The sequence below is a fragment of the Lampris incognitus genome, chromosome 18, assembly GCF_029633865.1.
Source record: "Lampris incognitus isolate fLamInc1 chromosome 18, fLamInc1.hap2, whole genome shotgun sequence".
Taxonomy (NCBI): Eukaryota; Metazoa; Chordata; class Actinopteri; order Lampriformes; family Lampridae; genus Lampris; species Lampris incognitus.
In genome coordinates, this window is record NC_079228.1 from 17,769,218 (window position 1) to 17,789,786 (window position 20,569).

General features: G+C 45.9%; 1 protein-coding gene across 1 annotated transcript in view; it reads left to right on the forward strand.

The window, feature by feature from the left end:
* Positions 1–20,569, forward strand: part of csmd2 (CUB and Sushi multiple domains 2) — a 366,715-nt gene that overhangs the window by 335,805 nt on the left and 10,341 nt on the right. The window contains exons 56-65 of the mRNA XM_056298741.1: positions 2,646–2,834; positions 3,430–3,603; positions 7,241–7,423; positions 10,444–10,620; positions 15,301–15,480; positions 16,768–16,941; positions 17,062–17,235; positions 18,690–18,763; positions 19,427–19,538; positions 19,846–20,025. Coding sequence (XP_056154716.1) covers positions 2,646–2,834; positions 3,430–3,603; positions 7,241–7,423; positions 10,444–10,620; positions 15,301–15,480; positions 16,768–16,941; positions 17,062–17,235; positions 18,690–18,763; positions 19,427–19,538; positions 19,846–20,025 — 1,617 coding nt within the window. The remainder of the gene's footprint in view (positions 1–2,645; positions 2,835–3,429; positions 3,604–7,240; positions 7,424–10,443; positions 10,621–15,300; positions 15,481–16,767; positions 16,942–17,061; positions 17,236–18,689; positions 18,764–19,426; positions 19,539–19,845; positions 20,026–20,569) is intronic.

Below are 20,569 nucleotides of genomic sequence, written 5' to 3' on the forward strand. Positions count from 1 at the left end.
ACCTGCATTTACCTTCTTACTGACAAATTAAATGCCACGACAGCCCCAGCTTCGTCTTCCTCACCTCTGCTTTCATCGCGTCGCCTCCTTCCAACTCACTCGCTCGGAGCAGGCCTCCATCCCTCGCCTTTATTTCTTTGCATCCCTTCGTGGCATTTTACCAACCACTGCCTCTCACTAAGATCCCTGCTGCTGACTTGAAGATGCAGAGCGGGCTGTCACGAGAGGGGGAGAGGGGTAGACAGATGAGAACATGAGAGGAGCGGCGGGAGACGGAAGCACAGACGGGAGGTTAGGGAAGGAGTCGGTCAGAAAAAAAACAAACAACAGGCGCCCGGGTGGCATCTCATCTCATCTCATCTTCAGCTGCTTTTCTGGGGTTGGGTCGCGGTCCGGGTAGCATAGTGGTCTATTCTGTTGCCTACCAACATGGGTATCGCCGGTTCAAATCCCCGTGTTGCCTCTGGCTTGGTCGGGTGTCCCTACAGACACAATTGGCTGTGTCTGTGGGTGGGAAGATGGATGTGGGTATGTGTCCTGGTCACTGCACTAGCACCTCCTCTGGTCAGTCAGGGCACCTGTTCGGTGGAGGGGAAACTGGGGGGAATAGCGTGATCCTCCCACGTGCTACGTCCCCCTGGTGAAACTCCTGACTGTCAGGTCAGAAGAGAAGCAGCTGGTGACTCCACATGTACTGAAGGAGGTATGTAGTAGTCTGCAGCCCTCCCTGGATCAGCAGACGGGGTGGCTGCAGAATGGTTTGGAAGAGTGGAGTAATTGGCCAAATTCAATTGGAGAGAAAAAGGGGGAATAATTTTTTTATAAAAGAAAAAAAAAGAAAAAAGCAAACAACACCGTGGGTCCCAAACTCAACTCCCGAGAAGCCTACTGTTTCCGTCAATGATGCAGGGAGTGGGAGAGCGCCGCCGTGCCTCCTCCTTATCCCTCCCTAACCACTGCCAGTTTGTGTCAGAGTAGCAACGGTGCCGCACTACCTCCTCTATGAATGAGAGTCAGATGTGCATATATGCATCACTACGCGGGTATGTTTGCATTTATTTGTCAACACGGTGAACACAGGAATGAAACAGAATGGAAACGGGGGAGAGGAAAAAAGAAAAGCGCGTCTGCATGGATGATGTTTGGCAGAAAGCCAAGAGGAGGAGAAAGTAGCAGGGATTTCCAATTCTGAGAGGAATGCAAGTGAATTACCCCCCTCGCTCCTCTTCTTTCCTCTCTTTATTCTCTTTCCCCTCTCTCATCCTTTCTCTCCCGCTTACTGCTCGACGGCGCACTTGAGGAACACACTGCCAGGAGGGGCATTTGTTTGGAGTTGACTTGTTGGACAGCTGTTTGAGTCCACCTTTCCCCGGCTGTTTCTGTTCAAAGCTGAATTCCAGGCTGGGAGAATCTTGCGCTCAAGCGGCCTCACTGCTTTGAATACGCTTTGTTGTGTTATTATGCGGTAAGTTGTAAATGATGGCACCACAGGTCGGCACTCCACTGGAAGGAATATATTATAATGGGTGTTTGAGGCATGATTTAGCTGTTTTGGCAAGCTCAGCGGCGAGAAAATGAGAGAGCTTTTAAGGGACATTAGCATACAATGGGTTCAATTTGGCCGCGGAGAACACGCACGTGGGGGCGAGACTGGCAAGACAAACAGGGGTATAATAGCTGTGTGGGCACTTCCAGACAGTGTATTGGAGGCCATTAGTATTTTGGCATCGCGGCATATGCTAAGTTGTAGTTCCCGGTACGGACCTCAGAAATTTGCCCAGCTGGACAAACTAATCTTGGTTGGGTTTGCGTGACATTTAACGTGAAAAGCTCAAGATGAGTTGGAGGTCGTGTCAGTGACACTCTGTTGCCTGTGGGGGCGCTTTGTGGAGAGGCGCACCGAAAAATGTTCCCGTCAGGAATTTTGAAATGTTTCTCACTATGCAGGCCTCTTGTTCCTCAACTTTGTTCCGTCTGTGTGTGCCCGCTCCCCTCGCCCCCGACTCCCCTCCCTCACGCTCACCATCGGGCACTAAACTGACACATTGCCTCTTCTCCTGTGAGCTCTCCATCCATCACACTCTCTCTCTCTCTCTCTCTCTCTCTCTCTCTCTCTCTCTCTCTCTCTCTCTCTCTCTCTCTCTCTCTCTCTCTCTCTCTCTCTCTCTCTCTCTCTCTCTCTCTCTCTCTCTCTCTGCAGTGATGAGGACAGCAGGAGACTGGCTCCTAATGAGGAAAATGTTGTGGGGCTTTTTTCCCCTGAGTCTGCTCCCTCCTTCATTTGGATTGGGACAGATAGATAGATGGATGGGTAGAAGGGGCAAATGAGGATGGGGAATGATGGCAAGAGGAAATGAGAGGGGATAGTGCCATTTTCTATGGACAATTATGAATGACTATGATTGAGCGTATTCACTTTGTGAGAGCGTTGTGATTTCGGATGGGTCGTAGAAATCGGTATGCATCGCGCATAATCAGACCGAAATTGCCGTTTTACGGGGTTGTGGGGAGAATGTGGGTGGTACAGATGCTCCCTGTGGACTGAGATTTGCATATGTAACCCACTTTTCATTTCTTTCACTCTCTGATGTCACCTGCCCCTTCTTCTCACTCCTTACCCCCCCGCCCCCCCCCCCACTCTCCAGTTGTGAATTGTACAGAACCGGGACATGTAGAGAACAGCATCAGACAGATACTACCCAGCGGGCCACATCGCTACAGCTTCCAGACAACTGTGTCCTACCGCTGTAACCCGGGCTACTACCTGCTGGGCACCAACTCCATTTCCTGTCAAGGGGATGGTACCTGGGACCGCTCCCTGCCCAAATGCCTGTGTGAGTACCTCAGCACTTTGCTATTATGTTTTCCCTGAGTTATGTTGTTAAAGAAGGGTAATTAAAACAGAATAACAATTTGAATATTATTTGAATTCAATTAAATCTTTGTTGAGTTTTTAAAAAAATTTTTTTTTCAATCTGTGAGTTTTTAATGAGGATGTATTGGGAACTGGTTGCAGTAGGGCTGGTGATATTAACAAAACCCTATATCCAGACAGTCATATGGGTATTGTATCGATATTGTTAAAGTTAATGTTAAAGTTATTGGTGCTTTCATAAGATATTTACACATAAGAACCTTTGGAGAAATTAACATTAGTAATGTGGATATGATGACCAAGCAGGTCATCCATTATTTTATTTTTTTTCCAGAAAATTGTGTTACTTTACTTTAATGCAGCTTTTAAGACCAGAGAATGACAACATTTAAGTTATATCACGATATTTTGATAACCCAAATCCCATACGACATCTTGTCTAATATCACAACATTGATATTTTATCAGTATGTTACCCTCCTTATCTCTGACCGGTATCCCTGCCCCCTTGTTCATTGGTCCGTCTCTCTCCTACGTTTGCTCTGATTGGACAGTGGTGCTGTGTGACCGACCAAGCATGCCACCTTATGCTCAGATCTCAGGAGACCGTCGAACGGTGGGCTCAGTTATCCGCTTCAGCTGCATTGGCCAGCGCTCCATCATCGGGAACACCACGCGGATGTGCCAGCTGGATGGCCAGTGGAGTGGCTCGCTACCACACTGCTCTGGTACGAAAAACTGAACTGGGATCCGCTAAAAGTCATGGACAGTTCTCCCAATTAAACCTCAAATAACTCTGTTTTATTAAGAACAGAGCTTATTGTATGTTAAAGATCACCTTGAGCCAAAGATGGTACTTGGGCATCAGATTATAAAAAAATCCAGCGATTTTCCCATCTCTTGTCAGTTTCATCATCCTCGTCCCACCCTTTTGCCTCTAATACTCAATTAATTCAGATATAAAATTGCCCACAAGTCACTACAATGCCCTCGTAACGCCAGGCTAACAAATAAAGACCTTTAGGGGAGCTGCTAGTAGTCAGTAAGCTCAGAGGTAGACCAGAGATGAAGCTGTCTATCTGTAATACAGGCCTCAAGGGCGAAGACAGTGTCCTCCATAAAGCTGCTTTAATCTGCCCATATTAGACTTGAGGAACAGGGACGCCCACACCCCAGCCTGGGCTGTAAAGTCCTATAAAGACGTCAACACTATTTCCCTCCTCCCTCTACCGTGAGATGCCTCAGGGCTCTGCATAGACTCACACATATGCATGACAGAAACCCACACATGGTAACAAACAGATGCAGAGACACAAACAAGAACACAGACATACACAACCATAAACACACAAAAAGAGGCACAGAGAATAAAAAATCCACCCTGACCAGAGGCGGCTCTAGAGAAAAATTCATGGGGTGGAAAGAGGGTGATATGGAGCCTTTAAGATCTGCCAGGGGGGGTATATCTATCTATCTATCTATCTATCTATCTATCTATCTATCTATCTATCTATCTATCTATCTATCTATCTATCTATCTATCTATCTATCTATCTATCTATCTATGTGTGTGTGTGTGTGTGTGTGTGTGTGTGTGTGTGTGTAAGCCCCCAGGTGAAGATATTTACATTATTGAGGCACATGAGTAAAGCATTGAATAGAAAGATCTAAAGGTGGCACGGTAAAGCAGGGGTAAGCACGGTTGCCTCACAGCAAGAAGGTCCTGGGTTCGAACCCTGGGGTAATCCAACCTTGGAAGTCGTCCCGAGTCGTCCTCTGTGTGGAGTTTGCATGTTCTCCCTGTGTCTGCGTGGGTTTCCTCCGGTGCTCTGGTTTCCTCCCACAGTCCAAAGACATGTAGGTCAGGTGAATCGGCCATACTAAATTGTCCCTAGGTGTGTGTGTGTGTGTGTGTGTGTGTGTGTGTGTGTGTGTTTGTCGGCCCTGTGATGGACTGGCGGCCTGTCCAGGGTGTCTCCCCGCTTGCCGCCCAATGACTGCTGGGATAGGCTCCAGCATCCCATCACCCCGGTTGGGACAAGCAGCTTGGATAATGAATGAATAAAGGTGGCATTAGAAATCAATAAATTGTTTTATTTCCAAAGCTTCTGACATTTTTCCAAATACGTATCTTTTTTCATTGACCATAAGCCCCATTACTTAACCTAAAATGTGCCCAGAACATTCTTTCAAGTAATTTAACATATGCGTATCACTTAGCCTAAAATGTGGTCATAAGGGTTTAAATTGGTTCAAATTGGCTTAAATTGGCTGGAGAGATCTACATTTATAGTTGATATTCACCTGTTGTGTCACTTATGCTCCGTGAAGCCACACATTTAGTGTTGTCAACGATCCGAGATGTCCACTGTTTATCCAGTAATGCTGTCTAAATGGCAAAAGGCCTTTTCTCCGAGCTTCAATTTGAAAATGTGAAAGTGCAAACTGTCAGGTACTAAGCTTTGAATGAACTGTCCCTGGATTTGCTGACTAATGTGGCTTTTTGATAGGGGCTTGGAGGGAGGGGATTTAGCGCTTTTTAAACTGGGTGCTTTTGTATGTTGCACTTGCATGACTGATCTGAAATGTGGACTAGACTTTATTAGCTTGCTTGCTACCTCCCGGAAGTGAACACAAATCTGCCATTGCCTTGGCTTCACCAAATTTTCATCAGTTAATTAGATTAGTTAATTAGTTAGATCCTATATTAGGTCATGTACATCACTGAGTGCATATAAGATATTTGAGTATGCATGACAAACTTTTAATTAATACTAACAAGCCTTCAGCCATGTTTGCTAGCTAGCAGCAAACACCACTAACACCATATATGGACTCCAGTAGCATTGCACTTTTCTGATTATTCTAATTTCTTTATAGATAAACAGTAAGTATCACCTCATTTCTTCACCGTATGGTCTGCCAACTGCCGTTATCTTCCTGTTCTTCCTCTTTGACTGCCGTTATTATTGTGTCACAGATGAAGTCGCTCTGAATGCATGTGAAGTCGTGAACAGCTCCTGTTGGTGGAGGGGTAGAACGTAGGAGTATACAGGGACCATCGTCTCTTACTGCATTCACTTGCACTCGGACATCAGATTTTCACCCTTGTAAATTTCTGACCAGTCACAACTTTTCATATATATATATTTTTGAATTAGATTGCCTTGCCGCCCAAGCTGCCACCTTAGTTTTGGACAATTTTTTTTAAATCCCCCCCCCTTCTCCCCAATTGCATCCGGCCAATTACCCCACTCTTCCGAGCCATCCTGATCGCTGCTCCACCCCCTCTGCCAATCCTGGGAGGGCCGCAGACTACCACATGCCTCCTCCGATACATGTAGAGTCGCCAGCCGCTTCTTTTCACCTGACAATGAGGAGTTTCGCCAGGGGGATGTAACGCGTGGGAGGATCACGCTACTCCCCCCAGTTCCCCCTCGCCCCCCTGAACAACCACCCCGACCGACCAGGGGAGGTGTTAGTGCAGCGACCAGGACACATACTCACATCTGGCTTCCCACCCGCACACATGGCCAATTGTGTCCGTAGGGACGCCGACCAAACTGGAGGTAACACGGGGAATCAAACCGGCGATCCCCGTGTTGGTAGGCAACGGAATAGACTGCTATGCTACCCGGATGCCCCCCGAATATTTTTGTAGCATCTCTTTTCGGTGCTGCACTTTTTAGATTAGATTAGATTAGATTAGACTAGACTAGATTAGATTAGAGGCATTTTTTAGGAGTGGCGGCTGCTGCCCTGGTAGATCTGACCCTGACAGTGTACTGTTGTCATAATACGTGACATGCATATATCCTAGAGACTTGTTGCTTTTCTTCAACAGAAAGTACAACTGACCTGTTATGGAAGGTATCCTGACTTTAAAGCCTAAGTGCTGTTGAAGTAAGTGTTTACCCAAGCCGGGTAAAATCAAGAGCAAAACACACAGTGGCGCTGAATGTTTTGTGATTGTTTTATACAGGAAATGTGAAATTATATACCTCGCTGCAAAATATATGAACAGCTCAATGAAATGAAAAAAGACATTCTGCACATTCCTCCATGAACAAATTAGTGTAATAAAACAGAAAGCCTTTTGGAAGTCGTTCCTCTCCTTGGGGAAGAAGGGCAATATCATTTTCTAATGGGATGGCGGTCAGGGCCCCAATGTCCCTGTTCAAAACATACCATTGTTATTGGGTTTTAATATGAGGATATCACTCATGTGGAGAGTGTATTACTAATGCGTGCACTCCCCACATGAGCAATCGTCTCTCATTAAAACATGTAATAGGTTTTTTGGTCACTTAGTTACAATTTTCTTCTGTTCTCCTGTGGTTTCTTTTTTCTTTTTCTTTTTTCCAGGGGAGTCTGCAGGACTCTGTGGTGATCCGGGTATTCCCGTGCACGGCATTCGCCTGGGGGAAGAGTTTACTGTGGCCAGCGTGGTGCGGTTCAGCTGTGAACCGGGATATATGCTGCGGGGCTCACCGGAGAGGACCTGCCTTGCTAATGGGACCTGGCTGGGCACGCAACCCGAGTGCCAGGGTGAGGGTCACTTTACAAGCAACGCACGCCGCAACAGGCAATCGTTGTAGCTTTGCCCTTTCTTTTCTTTTGCAAAATGTCCAGCCAATGAAATTGCACTCGCGAATCACATTAGCACATGTACAAGAATATCCATCCGTCCATCCATCCATCCATTATCCAAACCGCTTATCCTGCTCTCAGGGTCACGGGGATGCTGGAGCCTATCCCAGCAGTCATTGGGTGGCAGGCGGGGAGACACCCTGGACAGGCCGCCACGCCATCACAGGGCAAAAAGAGAATATAAAAAAGAAAAATATAGGCTACCAAAAATAGACTTAATCAGCATAATAACCATAACACAGAAGTCTTGTCTTTCAAGAAAGGGGGATATGAGATTTTTAGCAAAAAGATGTTTTTAATTCAACATGTTTGAAACTTAAGAATAATATTTTCATTAGCAGATTTGCAGGCCTAGTGTGTCATGCATATCTTGCATGAATTCAACAATTATTTTCATACAATCATACTTATTAGCATATATGTAGATAAATATGGGTGGAAAGGGGGGGGTGAGCGCATGAGCAACCATTATAAATATGTACAAGAATACAGATACACAAATAGCAGCCCAAATATCTAAAAAATGACACAATTTATTTATGAAGAAATCTCCTGATTTTCCACTCGGCTTCTTCTGGACTAATTGGCTGACTCTCATTTTTCCACTCATGAACAACTCCACCGTTCATCCAGCCTACAGAGGGAGGGTGAGTTGGAGACGTACAAAGAGAGACAGAGGAATAGAGAGTTAAATGCCTATCACAATTGTGTTTGTGTTTTTTTTTTTGGATTTCCCCCCCACCACCACCTTTTTTTTCCCCCCAATTGTACTTGGCCAATTACCCCACTCTTCCAAGCCATCCCGGTTGCTGCTCCACCCCCTCTGCCAATCCGGGGAGGGCTGCAGTCTACCACATGCCTCCTCCAATACATGTGGAGTTGCCAGCCGCTTCTTTTCACCTGACAGTGAGGAGTTTCACCAGGGGGACATAGTGCGGGGGAGGATCACGCTATTCCCCCCAGTTCCCCCTCCCCCCTGAACAGGCACCCCGACCGACCAGAGGAATCGCTAGTGCAGCGACCCACATCCGGCTCCCCACTCACAGACATGGAATAGACTGCCACACTACCCGGACGCCCCGTGTTTGTGTTTTTTCAATAAGAACTGTCCACTATCCTCTCCTATTCTTCCTCTGCCAACACCTGAAGAACCATGCAGAAAGCCTGTAAGGAGGGCTGTAAGTCAGCATGCCCCCTGCTGTGTGTGTCTGTGGCTGGCTATTAAAATGTAATTGATGGTTTGCACATTTCAGTGCACGCAACATGCGGTGCATGTAGGCTTGCATTTCTATCAGTGCGGTCTTCCTCTTAACGTTTGAAATGATAAGGGATTATGAAATTGCAATTGTTTGGTTTCCGTTCTGGCGGGTCGATGACTTCGCCTGTCAGGCTGCTGAAGCGGGCACACGCGGGGGACATTTAATTATTGATACTGGGTCGGTAAAGCCAAGATGCCGATGGTTTACTGATTAATAAGATCCATCAGCGTATTTCCCTTTTGTCATGAATGTATAATATCTGCATGTGATGTCAAAACAATGACCTGCTTATTGTTGATGGTATGAATCTAAGCAGAGATGGTCACATTCGTTTTTATCCGATGTGTGGGAACAGTCTGGCATAAGGGACCATGCCATGATTTCTTCGACGACTCTTTTCTTGTGGAGCCGTGGCACGAGCATTGTGCGAGCGGCGGGCTGTGGTTCTTCTGTGGCGGCAGTAATTTTGTGCCGTACTGCTGCGCCTTTGCAAAACATATGGTTATCGTAACGTCAATTTACAGCTCACGTACCGGAGTGTTGAAAAACGGATGATGCGTGAACGTTCAAGCTGTTGGAGCAATTTTTAAAAATCTGCCCGGGAAAACGAACGGAATCGTTATCTTCCTTGACCGCACACACCAGGTGACGTAGGCTTCCCTTCCATGACTGTGTGTCATTTTGTCCTTCACTCCTTTCATGCGTCCGTGCTATCGTTTCCAGAACCTTCTTCCGCTCTCTTCTCTTTCCTTCAACCCAACACTGTCGTCATCCCTTATGTACAGCCCCCCTCCCCCCTCTCGTTTCCCTTCTGGTGTGCCCGGTGGCTGAGGTGCCCACCTGTTCTCAGTTGGCACAGACTTCAAGGCCCGGCCACATCTGGTCATTACAGGAGGGTAATACCCACGGGGACTCCGAGCGGCCCTGGGCAAGCTGCAGACTGTAATGAACAGAGCCATCACTGACCGCAGCACAGACACCGAGGAATTAACCCAGCAGAGGATGTGTCCGTCAAAGAGTTACTTAGGAAGTTGGGAGTTGGGGAAGGTGGCGGGCAAGCGCAAGGTAGAGTTAGGTGCTAAGAGAGGAACAAGAGGAAATGAGATGGAGTTGTCTTTTTTTTAAAGGTTGAGTTTTTCAGTATGCATGTTTTTTTTTTTAACACTGTTTGACCAAGGATAGCATGGCAGACAACACAAAGAGTATTGGGAGATTTGGTTGGTTACTTAGCGTGGTTGGTGTTAAGGCTAAGTTGGGTTTGCAGATGGAGGGAGAAGTGGATGCATGATAAGAATGTTCCTGAACGTGGAGAGCTGCAGAGAGCCTTGTATCAATAATTCAGACTTTCATCTCTGATCTCTGATTCACTGGGTCACTCTGGCAGACACACAGATATATACACACACAAACACACACACACACCACTTTCACCTGTGGTCATTTACACACGTCATTTAATCTCTGAATTAATTTTAGATCATCCTTTCTTGATTCCTTCTCCTCCCTTTCTCTCTCTCTCTCTCTCTCTCTCTCTCTTTCTCTCTCTCTTTCTCTCTCTCTCTCTCTCTCTCTCTCTCTCTCTCTCTCTCTCTCTCTCTCTCTCTCTCTCTCTCTCTCTCTCTCTCTCTCTCCCCCTCCCTCTCTCTTTCTCTCTCACAGTAATTTCCTGTGGAAATCCTGGAACTCCCAGGAATGCACAAATCCTAGTCCACGACGGGCTGACGTTTGCCCGGTCCATTACGTACTCTTGCCGGGAGGGCTACTACTCCACTGGCTTGCTCACGCGTCACTGTACCGTCAACGGAACCTGGACTGGGAATATGCCCGAGTGCTCAGGTAGGTTCTGGATCCCACATAAGCAGTTCAGTGAATCGATCCATTTACTCATGTTTTCATACCTAGACAGTGCTACATTATGTATTGGGGGGGGGGGGTCCCCCTTTTTCTCCCTAATTGTACTTGGCCAATTACCCCACTCTACCGAACCATCCCAGTCGCTGCTCCACCCCCTCTTCTGATCCGGGGAGGGCTGCAAATTACCACATGCCTCCTCCTCTGCCTCTTTTCACCTGACAGTGAAGAGTTTTGCCAGGGGGATGTAGCGCATGGGAGGCTCATGCTATTCCCCCCAGTCCCCCCCCCCGAACAGGCACCCCGACCGACCAGAGGAGGCGCTAGTGCAGCGACCAGGACACACACACACACATCCAGCTTCCCACCCGCAGACACGGCCAACTGTGTCTGTAGGGACGCCCGACCAAGCCGGAGGTAACACGGGGATTTGAACTGGCGAGCCCTGTGTTCTTACGCAACAGAATAGACCGCCACACCACCTGGACGCCCGTCTTCGACTCCTTTGACTTCCCCTCAAACAGACTGCACCGTATCGTGTCCCACCCTGTCATGTTTGCCTCTACAAACAGTGTCCAACCAAACAAGTCATTCATTTATTCTCACATTCAGCTGCAAAAAACAGCAGTGCACAGATGATGACAGACTTCACAGATGCTTTGTCGCTCTATCTTGAATGTTTTCACACTAGACAATTAAGCAACAAAGGGGTTTCACACACCTATGAATAACTGAGGTTTTCCAGCTGATTCCTGGCAATTCACTGATGTCAGGACCCCCCAGTCTGAAAGGATCTTCTCTGTCCCAATTTTACAACAATCAAAACAACAAGAGAGGCTGAGAGAGCCAGAATAAGCTTGCTTTGGGGGAAATAGATGTTTGCGTACACCTCATCTCTCTCGCACACTCATTTTTACAAAATGTTCCCTTGCAATTTGTTATCGCTGCAGTTTAATACCAGTTTCCATTGGGTATTGGCTGTCTCTGCTGTGATAACACCAGACAAAAAAATGTTTCCAAGTTTTTGCTCCCTGAAAAAAAATTATAGATTATGATGACAATGTCACGCTGAACACAAAAATAATTTCAGATTTGCTGCATCACGTAGGAATTTGGAGAAATATTAAAATAACTTTTATTGAATTTGACATGTTTAATCGCATAATGATGCTGACATATTGTGTTAGTTCAACTGAGCTTAAAATGTTTTGCAGCGGATTTTCGATTGTACTCAGCATCTGATGCCTCTCGTGTCAGTGTCCAACAAAAGTCGGCCAGAATTGATGGATTCCAGTTGCCACATACCTCTTAGTCATGGTAGTTATATAAGTTATATAAGTTCCATTAATTATAGTGAATCACTGCGCTTCACAAACTACAGCCCTACAGGGAGCAGTGATTTCAGGTTCTGTGCATCAAATAAACAGTATGTTTGATATTATTGGATTGGATATAACTGAATCAATCTGCTTGCTAATCTCCGACTACTACTACTACTACTACTACTACTACTACTACTACTACTACAACTACTACTACTACTGCTACTACTTTCGGCTGTTCTCATTAGGGGGCGCCACAGCGGATCATCTGTTTCCATCTCTTCCTGTCCTCTGCATCTTCCTCTGTCACACCAGTCACCTGCATGTCCTCCCTCACCACATCCATAAACCTCCTCTTTGGTCTTCCTCTTTTCCTCTTCCCTGGCAGCTCCATATTCAGCATCCTTCTCCCAATATACCCAGCATCTCTCCTCCGCACATGTCCAAACCATCTCAATCTTGCCTCTTGCTTTGTCTCCAAACCGTCCAACCTGAGCTGTCCCTTTAATACACTCATTCCTAATCCTGTCCTTCTTCGTCACTCCCAATGAAAATCTTAGCATCTTCAACGCTGCCACCTCCTGTGTTTTTGTCGGTGCCACCATCTTCAAACCATACAAAATAGCTGGTCTCACTATCATCTTGTAAACCTTCCCTTTAACTCTTGCTGGAACCCTTCTGTTGCAAATCACTCCTGACACTCTTCTCCACCCTGCCTGCACTCTCTTCTTCACCTCTCGTCCGCGCTCCCCGTTACTTTGAACAGTTTACCCCAAGTATTTAAACTCGTACGCCTTCGTCACCTTTACTCCTTGCATCCTCACCAATCTGCTAGCTAATAGGTTTGGTTAAGAGTCATATTGGAACCTCTCATACTACCAAATGTCTGTCAGCCAACCTGGTTGGCACCTACCAAGCCACCATTCAGGATTTCCCCTCCGATTGGTGGATATGGGCAAACCCCATCTTAAAAGAAGTGAAAACAGTCCATTAAAAAATGAATACCCCTGAAACAAGTGAATGGAGATGTTTTGATTTGATTAAAGACAAATTGTGCTGGTTTTACAAACTTAATGCAGCAACAAATGACTTGTTTTAATGCATATTTCTTTTCCAGGTGAAATTTTTGTTAATCAAGCAGCATTTTCCTGCTGAGTATGCCGCATGGCTCATGTGGCTCACAGCATGTGTCCTGGCTCAGTGTGATGACACTGTGTTGTGCTGTGTGTGCAGCCCCGACTGAACATCCCTTCATCTTGCTATGAACCAGCAGGTTTTGTAGATACCCAAGAGACCCTGTAGCAAACAGAGGTCACGTGGAGACATTTTAGCTCAAAGAAACCCAGTTTTCACTCATTTGATCAAATGAAAACTTAGCTGTACTATTATGGCCTTAAGAACCTGGATTCATGCTGGTTATATAAAGAGTGGTACATGCCAATGTGCCGATTCATCACACCCGGCACACATGGTCCAGGATATATTACAGCAGGATAATTTTCGGTATAATCACACAGCATTTAATAGGTAACTATGGACCTTTCTTTCATAACTGCTGACATTTTTATGTAGAATATTTGACTGTCCGTTGTACCACTGAAAATACCTGCATATTCACTAACCCTTTTCAGGCTATCTCGCCAACTAGGCAAAAGCCAATTTGTCATCGGTAAGTGAGGGTAAAAATTTCAAATATACCAAAAATCCTTCCCTAAAGCTAAAATAATTTACCAAGATTCTTGCTTTAAGCTTAAGAGACAGTCATTTAAATAATTAGATGTGCCTCAATTTATTAACATACAAATTTAGAAATGCCATCTTTTTGATTAAGTTGATCACATGGCCTAATGTTCGACCCTGTAAGTACCAAGTTTGCATATTATGAAATGGAGATGTCTCCTAAGAGTGGATATAGGGCATCATTATAGGCAAGACACTCCTAGTTAGACATTTAGGCCCCAGGCAGCACATATTCTGCAGCCCTGTGAGAAATGTTGGTGTTCAGCCAAAGGGAGACACTCCACCTCCAGGAGGCCCAGTTTCCTCCGCCGACTGGGAGTTTTGTCGGGAGCTTGGTCATGGGCTTTAATGATACCTCTTTCATAGGCCTTAAGATGTTTGCTGTCTTACGACGCCCTGGATTCTTGGTTTTAGATCTACAAAACGGCGAATCAGGTTATGATGTTGCTGAGTCACTGAAAGGAATTGTTTCTCTTGTTAGACTTTCTCATCCCCCATCCCGGGAGACGAAAGTCTGCGTGCAATGTCAGGAGAGAAGAAGACAGTGAGGATTGTAGCCTGTGTCTTTAGAGAGCTACTGTTGAGGGATGTTATTTTCATATTTTATTACTGCCGTCTGCATCCCTAAAGTTCTCTGTCTGTCTGTCTGCCTGTCTGTCTTGTCTGTATGCATGTCTATCTATCCATCTATCTATCTAACTATATCTATCTATCTATTATTATGTCTATTATTCTATCTTTCTATCTGTGTATCTGTCTGTCTGTCTATCTATCTATCTGTAACTCTCTACTTATCTGTCTGTCTCTACTTATCTATCTATCTATCTATCTATCTATCTATCTATCTATCTATCTATATATCTATCTATCTATCTATCTATCTATCTATCTATCTGTCTGTCTGTCTGTCTGTCTGTCTGTGTCTGTCTGTCTGTCTATCATCTATCTATCTGTATCTCTCTACTTATCTGTCTATCTGTGTCTTTACTTATCTATCTATCTATCTATCTATCTATCTATCTATCTATCTATCTATCTATCTATCTATCTATCTGTCTATCTGTCTGTCTGAAGGCTGGTGGACACATCAGTCCACATTGGCCATTTTAGATTTAAACCTCTTTACCACCATTCATGAAGTGTTGTTATCCTATCTATTCGGGGCAAAAAGCTTTGATTGCCTGTTAAGATGTGGGAACTATGAGGAACCTCTCTGAATATTTAGGTTTCCTTTGTGAAGTGAGAAGTGTTCCACTTTTTGGGCCCATTCCATGTGTGACTTTTACTAAACTGTTAACTTGCACGTATTTCATCCTAAGCGCGTGACATTGAATTAACCACTTTACCAAACACAATCAAAAGCTAAGCAAATTAAATCATCAAGTAATGTAGTTTAGGCATGATGAAGAGGCAAATGCTATCAATAGTGGTGAAATAAATTGGGATGTTTCAGTCAATGCATGATTTCGTTCATAGTTCTGAATCCATTTCTGCTCTCTCTCTCTCTCTCTCTCTCTCTCTCTCTCTCTCTCTCTCTCTCTCTCTCTCTCTCTCTCTCTCTCTCTCTCTCTCTCTCTCTTGCTCTCTTGCTTGCTCCCTACAGTAATAAACTGTGGGGATCCAGGTGTTCCAGCAAACGGTGTGAGGGTGGGGAATGATTTCACCTACAACCACACCGTCAGTTTCCAGTGCTCTCCAGGGTTCACCATGGATGCTGACCGTGCCTCCACACTCATCTGCACAAAGGACCGCACCTGGAACAGCACCAAACCACTCTGTAAAGGTAGGCTGGCAAAAGCCAACATGGATCTAGTAACTGTAGGTCCAGCTGCTGATGTTCTAGTGTGAGAGGCTGGTCGCAGCATGTCAGAGACCACGTGATGACAAGAAGATAACTGATGGATTTGGTTGGTGAACAACACAATGAGAGTGCTCAGTAATCACTACCTAACCCTAACAAAAAAATTAACTACTACCTCACCTTGACCCTAAACTTTAAGAATTTATTTAAGTTTCCTTTATTAATCCCCTGGGGGAAATTCAGTTATTGAAAATCAACCCATCCTAGCTGTGATCTGTGCGGCTAGGAGCAGTGAGCTGCCGCCTTCATGCCTTCCAGGTCTTTTCCCATTGCCTTGGTCAGGGGCACAAACAGGAGTATAAACCCTAACATCCATCCATTATCCAAGCCTCTTATCCTGCTCTCAGGGTCGCAGGGATGCTGAAGCCTATCCCAGAAGTCATTGGGCGGCAGGCGGGGAGACACCCTGTACATGTCGCTAGTCCATCACAGGGCCGACACACACACACACATTCACACCTAGGAACAATTTAGTGCGCCCGATTCACCTGACCTACATGTCTTTGGACTGTGGGAGGAAACCGAAGCACCCAGACAAAACCTACTGCAGACACGGGGAGAACATGCAAACTCCACACAGAGGACAACCTGGGATGACCCCCCCCCCCCAGGTTGGACAACCCCAGGGTTCGAACCCAGGACCTTCTCACGCCGCCTAACTTAACCACTAGCTAAATTTTACCCTTACCTGAAAGTGATACTTCACCCAAAACTTGATACAAGTACTTCATAAAAAAAAACCAAACTGGGGAGGTGGATGTTAAAAGTTGGTACTGACATCCATCAGAGAACAGGGCCTCTGGTAAAATCTAGTTCAGTTGAGACCATTTTTAACAGCAGAAAAGAGTTTGAAGACATCCAAAAAAAAAAAAAGCTTCTCAAACTCTCCTGCAGCGTAATCCAACTCTTCGGTGTCCATTTGTACGCTCGATATGTTCTAAACACACATAGTTTCACCAAAACATCACTAAATAAACAACTTCTGTTTGAACCCTTGTGCGTGACCACTCCTGGACAGATGCGTGCCTTGGTTGGAGCATGCACTTCCTGCTCGTCCAATTGTACTAACTAACCAATGAAAGCTCACTGGTCACGTGGTTTCCAAGACACAAAGGACAAAAAGGCAAAAAAAAAAAGTCGCAGAATAGGGGCTGGGACAACAGGAAATCTGGAGGGAGTTCTTAACTGTCCTTATCTCGACTCTTCCAGCGATCGTGTGTGCCCCTCCGCCCATAATCCCCAACGGACAGGTGGTGGGCACAGACTTTACCTGGGGCTCCAGCATCAGCTACTCATGTAACCAAGGCTACCAGCTCTCCCTGCCCACAGTGCTCACCTGCCAGGGCACGGGCAACTGGAGTGGAGAGAAGCCGCAGTGTTTCCGTAAGTGGCACTATAGCAGGGACGTGCAAAATGTACTCTAATTTCAACCTTCATTTCTCTGTGGATCTCTAATAGACCCAAGTCTCTTCTCATCTGACCTGGCACTCTTCGTCCCTCTAGCTGTGTTCTGCGGAGATCCGGGGATTCCAGCCCAAGGAAGGAGGGAGGACCGTGGTTTCACCTACCTCTCCTCCGTCTCCTTCACTTGCTACCCTCCCCTGGTTCTGGTGGGCTCCACCAGGAGGTACTGTCAGTACGACGGCACCTGGAGCGGCACACAGCCCTCCTGCATAGGTGAGTTATGGGATTAGGATGCACTTCAGGGCCGTGCATTAGCAGCTCTGTTCACAGCTGCGTGAAAACTATTTGGTGTAATTCAGTGTTGTAATTTGTGACAGCTTGGCACTTCGACGAAGCCAAAGCCCCTTTGGATTATGTAATTTCATTGAATTCTTGAATTTACCTCACACCCAAATTAAAATTCAGTGTCACCCCAAGTTTCAGTCTCGTAAAAATGTATTATTAATTTTATTCATTTACTTTTTTCACAGGGAAATTGTAGTAAAGCTAAAATTCATTTTGGCTCTGTCTCATACTCTAAGTACCCAACCAAGATGTGATGCAGGTGGCAAATATGTACTCTATGTGTTCTCTATGTGTACTGTGAGTCAACACAGTGAGTTTGGTGGTTAGTAATGTATGGGATCATTTGAACTGTGGTACTAACATACTGCAGGTTGTGTGGTATGGACCCAAAATTCTCTTAAGATTTGAAAAAATGACCCACTGAGTTACAATCAGGTGCGACATCTTGAATAATTTACAGTTAGCTTTTAATGGGATCAACATGATGCATGTGTCTCACTGGGTGATGTAATGAAACACTTCCTTGGCTGCATACTTGGGTAATTAATTAACAGAGGGTGTAGCGCGATAAGGCCCAAGAGCTCGCTATTGTGCCATAAGCTGCACCGAGTAGAGATAGAGAGCTGGTTTAGATCACACACTAGCTTTGTAATGAATTACTTTCTAGGGCTTATATCCAGTTGTGTGTGCATGTGTGTGTGTGTGTGTGTGTGTGTGTGTGTGTGTGTGTGTGTGATTCTTGAATACATTGGTTTCAATCCCACCTGTCGATATGTCACCCCAAATCACATGAATGAAATGTAATAATTCATTTTGTGCATTGGGTCTAGTTGACAGAATAAGGAAACTGTTATTTGTTCTGAATGACAAGCACATGTTTTTTTGGAGAGGGGGGGGGGGTTTCTCCCCGATTGTACCCGGACAATTATGCCACTTACGAGCTGTCCCGGTCGCTGCCCCACCCTCTCTGCTGATCCGGGGAGGGCTGCAAACTACTTCACGTCTCCTGCGATACATGTTGAGTCGCCAGCCGCTTCTTTTCACCTGACAGTAAGGAGTTTCGCCAGGGGAACGTAGCGCTTGGGAGGATCACGTTTTTCCCCCCAGTCCCCCCAAACAGGCGCCCCTGACCGACCATAGGAGGCGCTAATGCGGTGACCAGGACACATACCCACATCAGGCTTCCCACCTGCAGACCCAGCCAATTGTGTCTGTAGGGATGCCCGACCAAGCTGGAGGTAACACAGGGATTTGAACTGGCAATCCCCGTGTTGGTAGGCAACGGAATAGACCGCTATGCTACCCGGACGCCCGACAGGATATACTTTTATATGAAAGAATGGAGGGGAAGGTTTACATAAAACGGCTGTGTCTGTGTTTAGATCCCAGTCACACGACCTGCGGTGACCCTGGCACCCCCCTTTTTGGATATCAGAACAACAGCCAAGGCTACCAGGTAAGAATACCCTGGACATTGAGGCAGCTAATAATGTAAACATATGAACTGGTTTATATTCATTCAGTACATCATGTTCTAATCCTCATCATCAACCACTGATATTTCTGAACCCCAAAATGGCTGACAATATCAGTGGGCCTAATTGCTAAAACCCTAATTAACACGTTGTGCTTTCCATTACTTTACTTCATTGTGGATTACAATCTTGATATGCAGATCATAAGAATTTTAATAGGCACCCAGCTCGCAGTTGTTATGACATAGCACATCAAGTTGATAACGAGATCCTCATCTTGGCTGATCTGTTAGCCTGCATTAGCCTTAAGTTAAATCTTTTGTGTGTGGACAGTTGTTACTTTTCTACCCTTTTGAGGAAAGAAGTATAGAGGATTAGGGAAATCTTTGAAAGTTAGGACATTTTCGAAGCTACCGTTTCAAAAAAAGGTCTAATTTAGGGATTAGCAAGAGAATTTAAAGAATCAATGTGCTCATTCCTGCACCTTTCTACCTAAAGCTGCAGATTTGTTTTGCTTGTGTGTGCACAGTGCATGCATGCCTCTCTGTGTGTGTGTGTGTGTGTGTGTGTGTGTGTGTGTGTGTGCGCCCGCATGATTGTCCACATTTCTAAGCTAACGAAGGATTTTGTGTGTCCTCTTGCAGATTAGCAGCACGGTGTCCTTCAGCTGCAGAAAGGGCTACCTGCTGCAGGGCTCCATCTCCCGCACCTGTCTGCCCAACCTCACCTGGAGTGGCTTCCAGCCGGAGTGCATCGGTCGGTACATACTTTGCACACTGCATAGACAAATAGCCCAGGTGGAAGAGTGACCTTGAGTGAAGCTCTTAACTAATCTAAATTAACCACACTGTTGTCCTCCCCTCCCTTCCTCCTATGCCCCACAACTCTCGTTTTTTTCCCCATTCATCCACATCGCCACCGTTCTCCCTTTCCCTTCTTTGACCTCTTCACCTCCCAACCTGCCCCAACTCCTTCCTTTCTGCCCTTCTATGTCTCACCTTCTTCCTCCTCCACTTCTGGTTTTTTTGTTATCTTCTTTTTTTTCATTCCTCCCCCGGCACAGCCCACCACTGCAGCCAGCCAGAGCTTCCAGCCCAGGCCGACGTGAGCGCTATAGAGCTGCCGTCCCTTGGCTACACCCTGATTTACACCTGTCAGCCTGGCTTCTACCTGGCTGGGGGATCAGAGCACAGGACCTGCCGATCTGACGGCAGCTGGACGGGGAAACCTCCAGTCTGCGCAGGTAGGCACTCTCTTAGATCGTTCTTCTTCTTCTTCTTCTTGATGTTCTTCTTAGATGGTAGAGTGCTGTTCAGGGAAGCAAACGCTTATGTGTTGTAATGAGATACTCGATCAACATGGCACACGGATGCATGCCCTCGTGCTTATTTGGATTGGCCTTGGTTCCCCACAGCAGAATGTGTTTTCGAACGATCAATACTCTAGCACCTCCTCCCTCCCACTAGAACAAATAGCAGCGCACATGCACCATTCCACTCTCGCGCACACGTGTCCCAAAACTCACGAAGTGACATGTAAATGAAGATGCCCAGACACATTTCCGACCACAAGCGCATGATAAACACTTTAACGTATTGCAACGTGCATTTTCCATCAATGCTCTTTATTTGAGCCATCCAGGTTTATGTTGTTGGCATGGCAGTCGGTGGTGGCTAATGTCTCGGAATAGGGGATTTAGCTAATGTTGATGAATGGCTCCCTTAACACTTGCTTATTCTCAGACACACGCCAGAATAGGACGGTCCATCCATCAAACAATTACACTG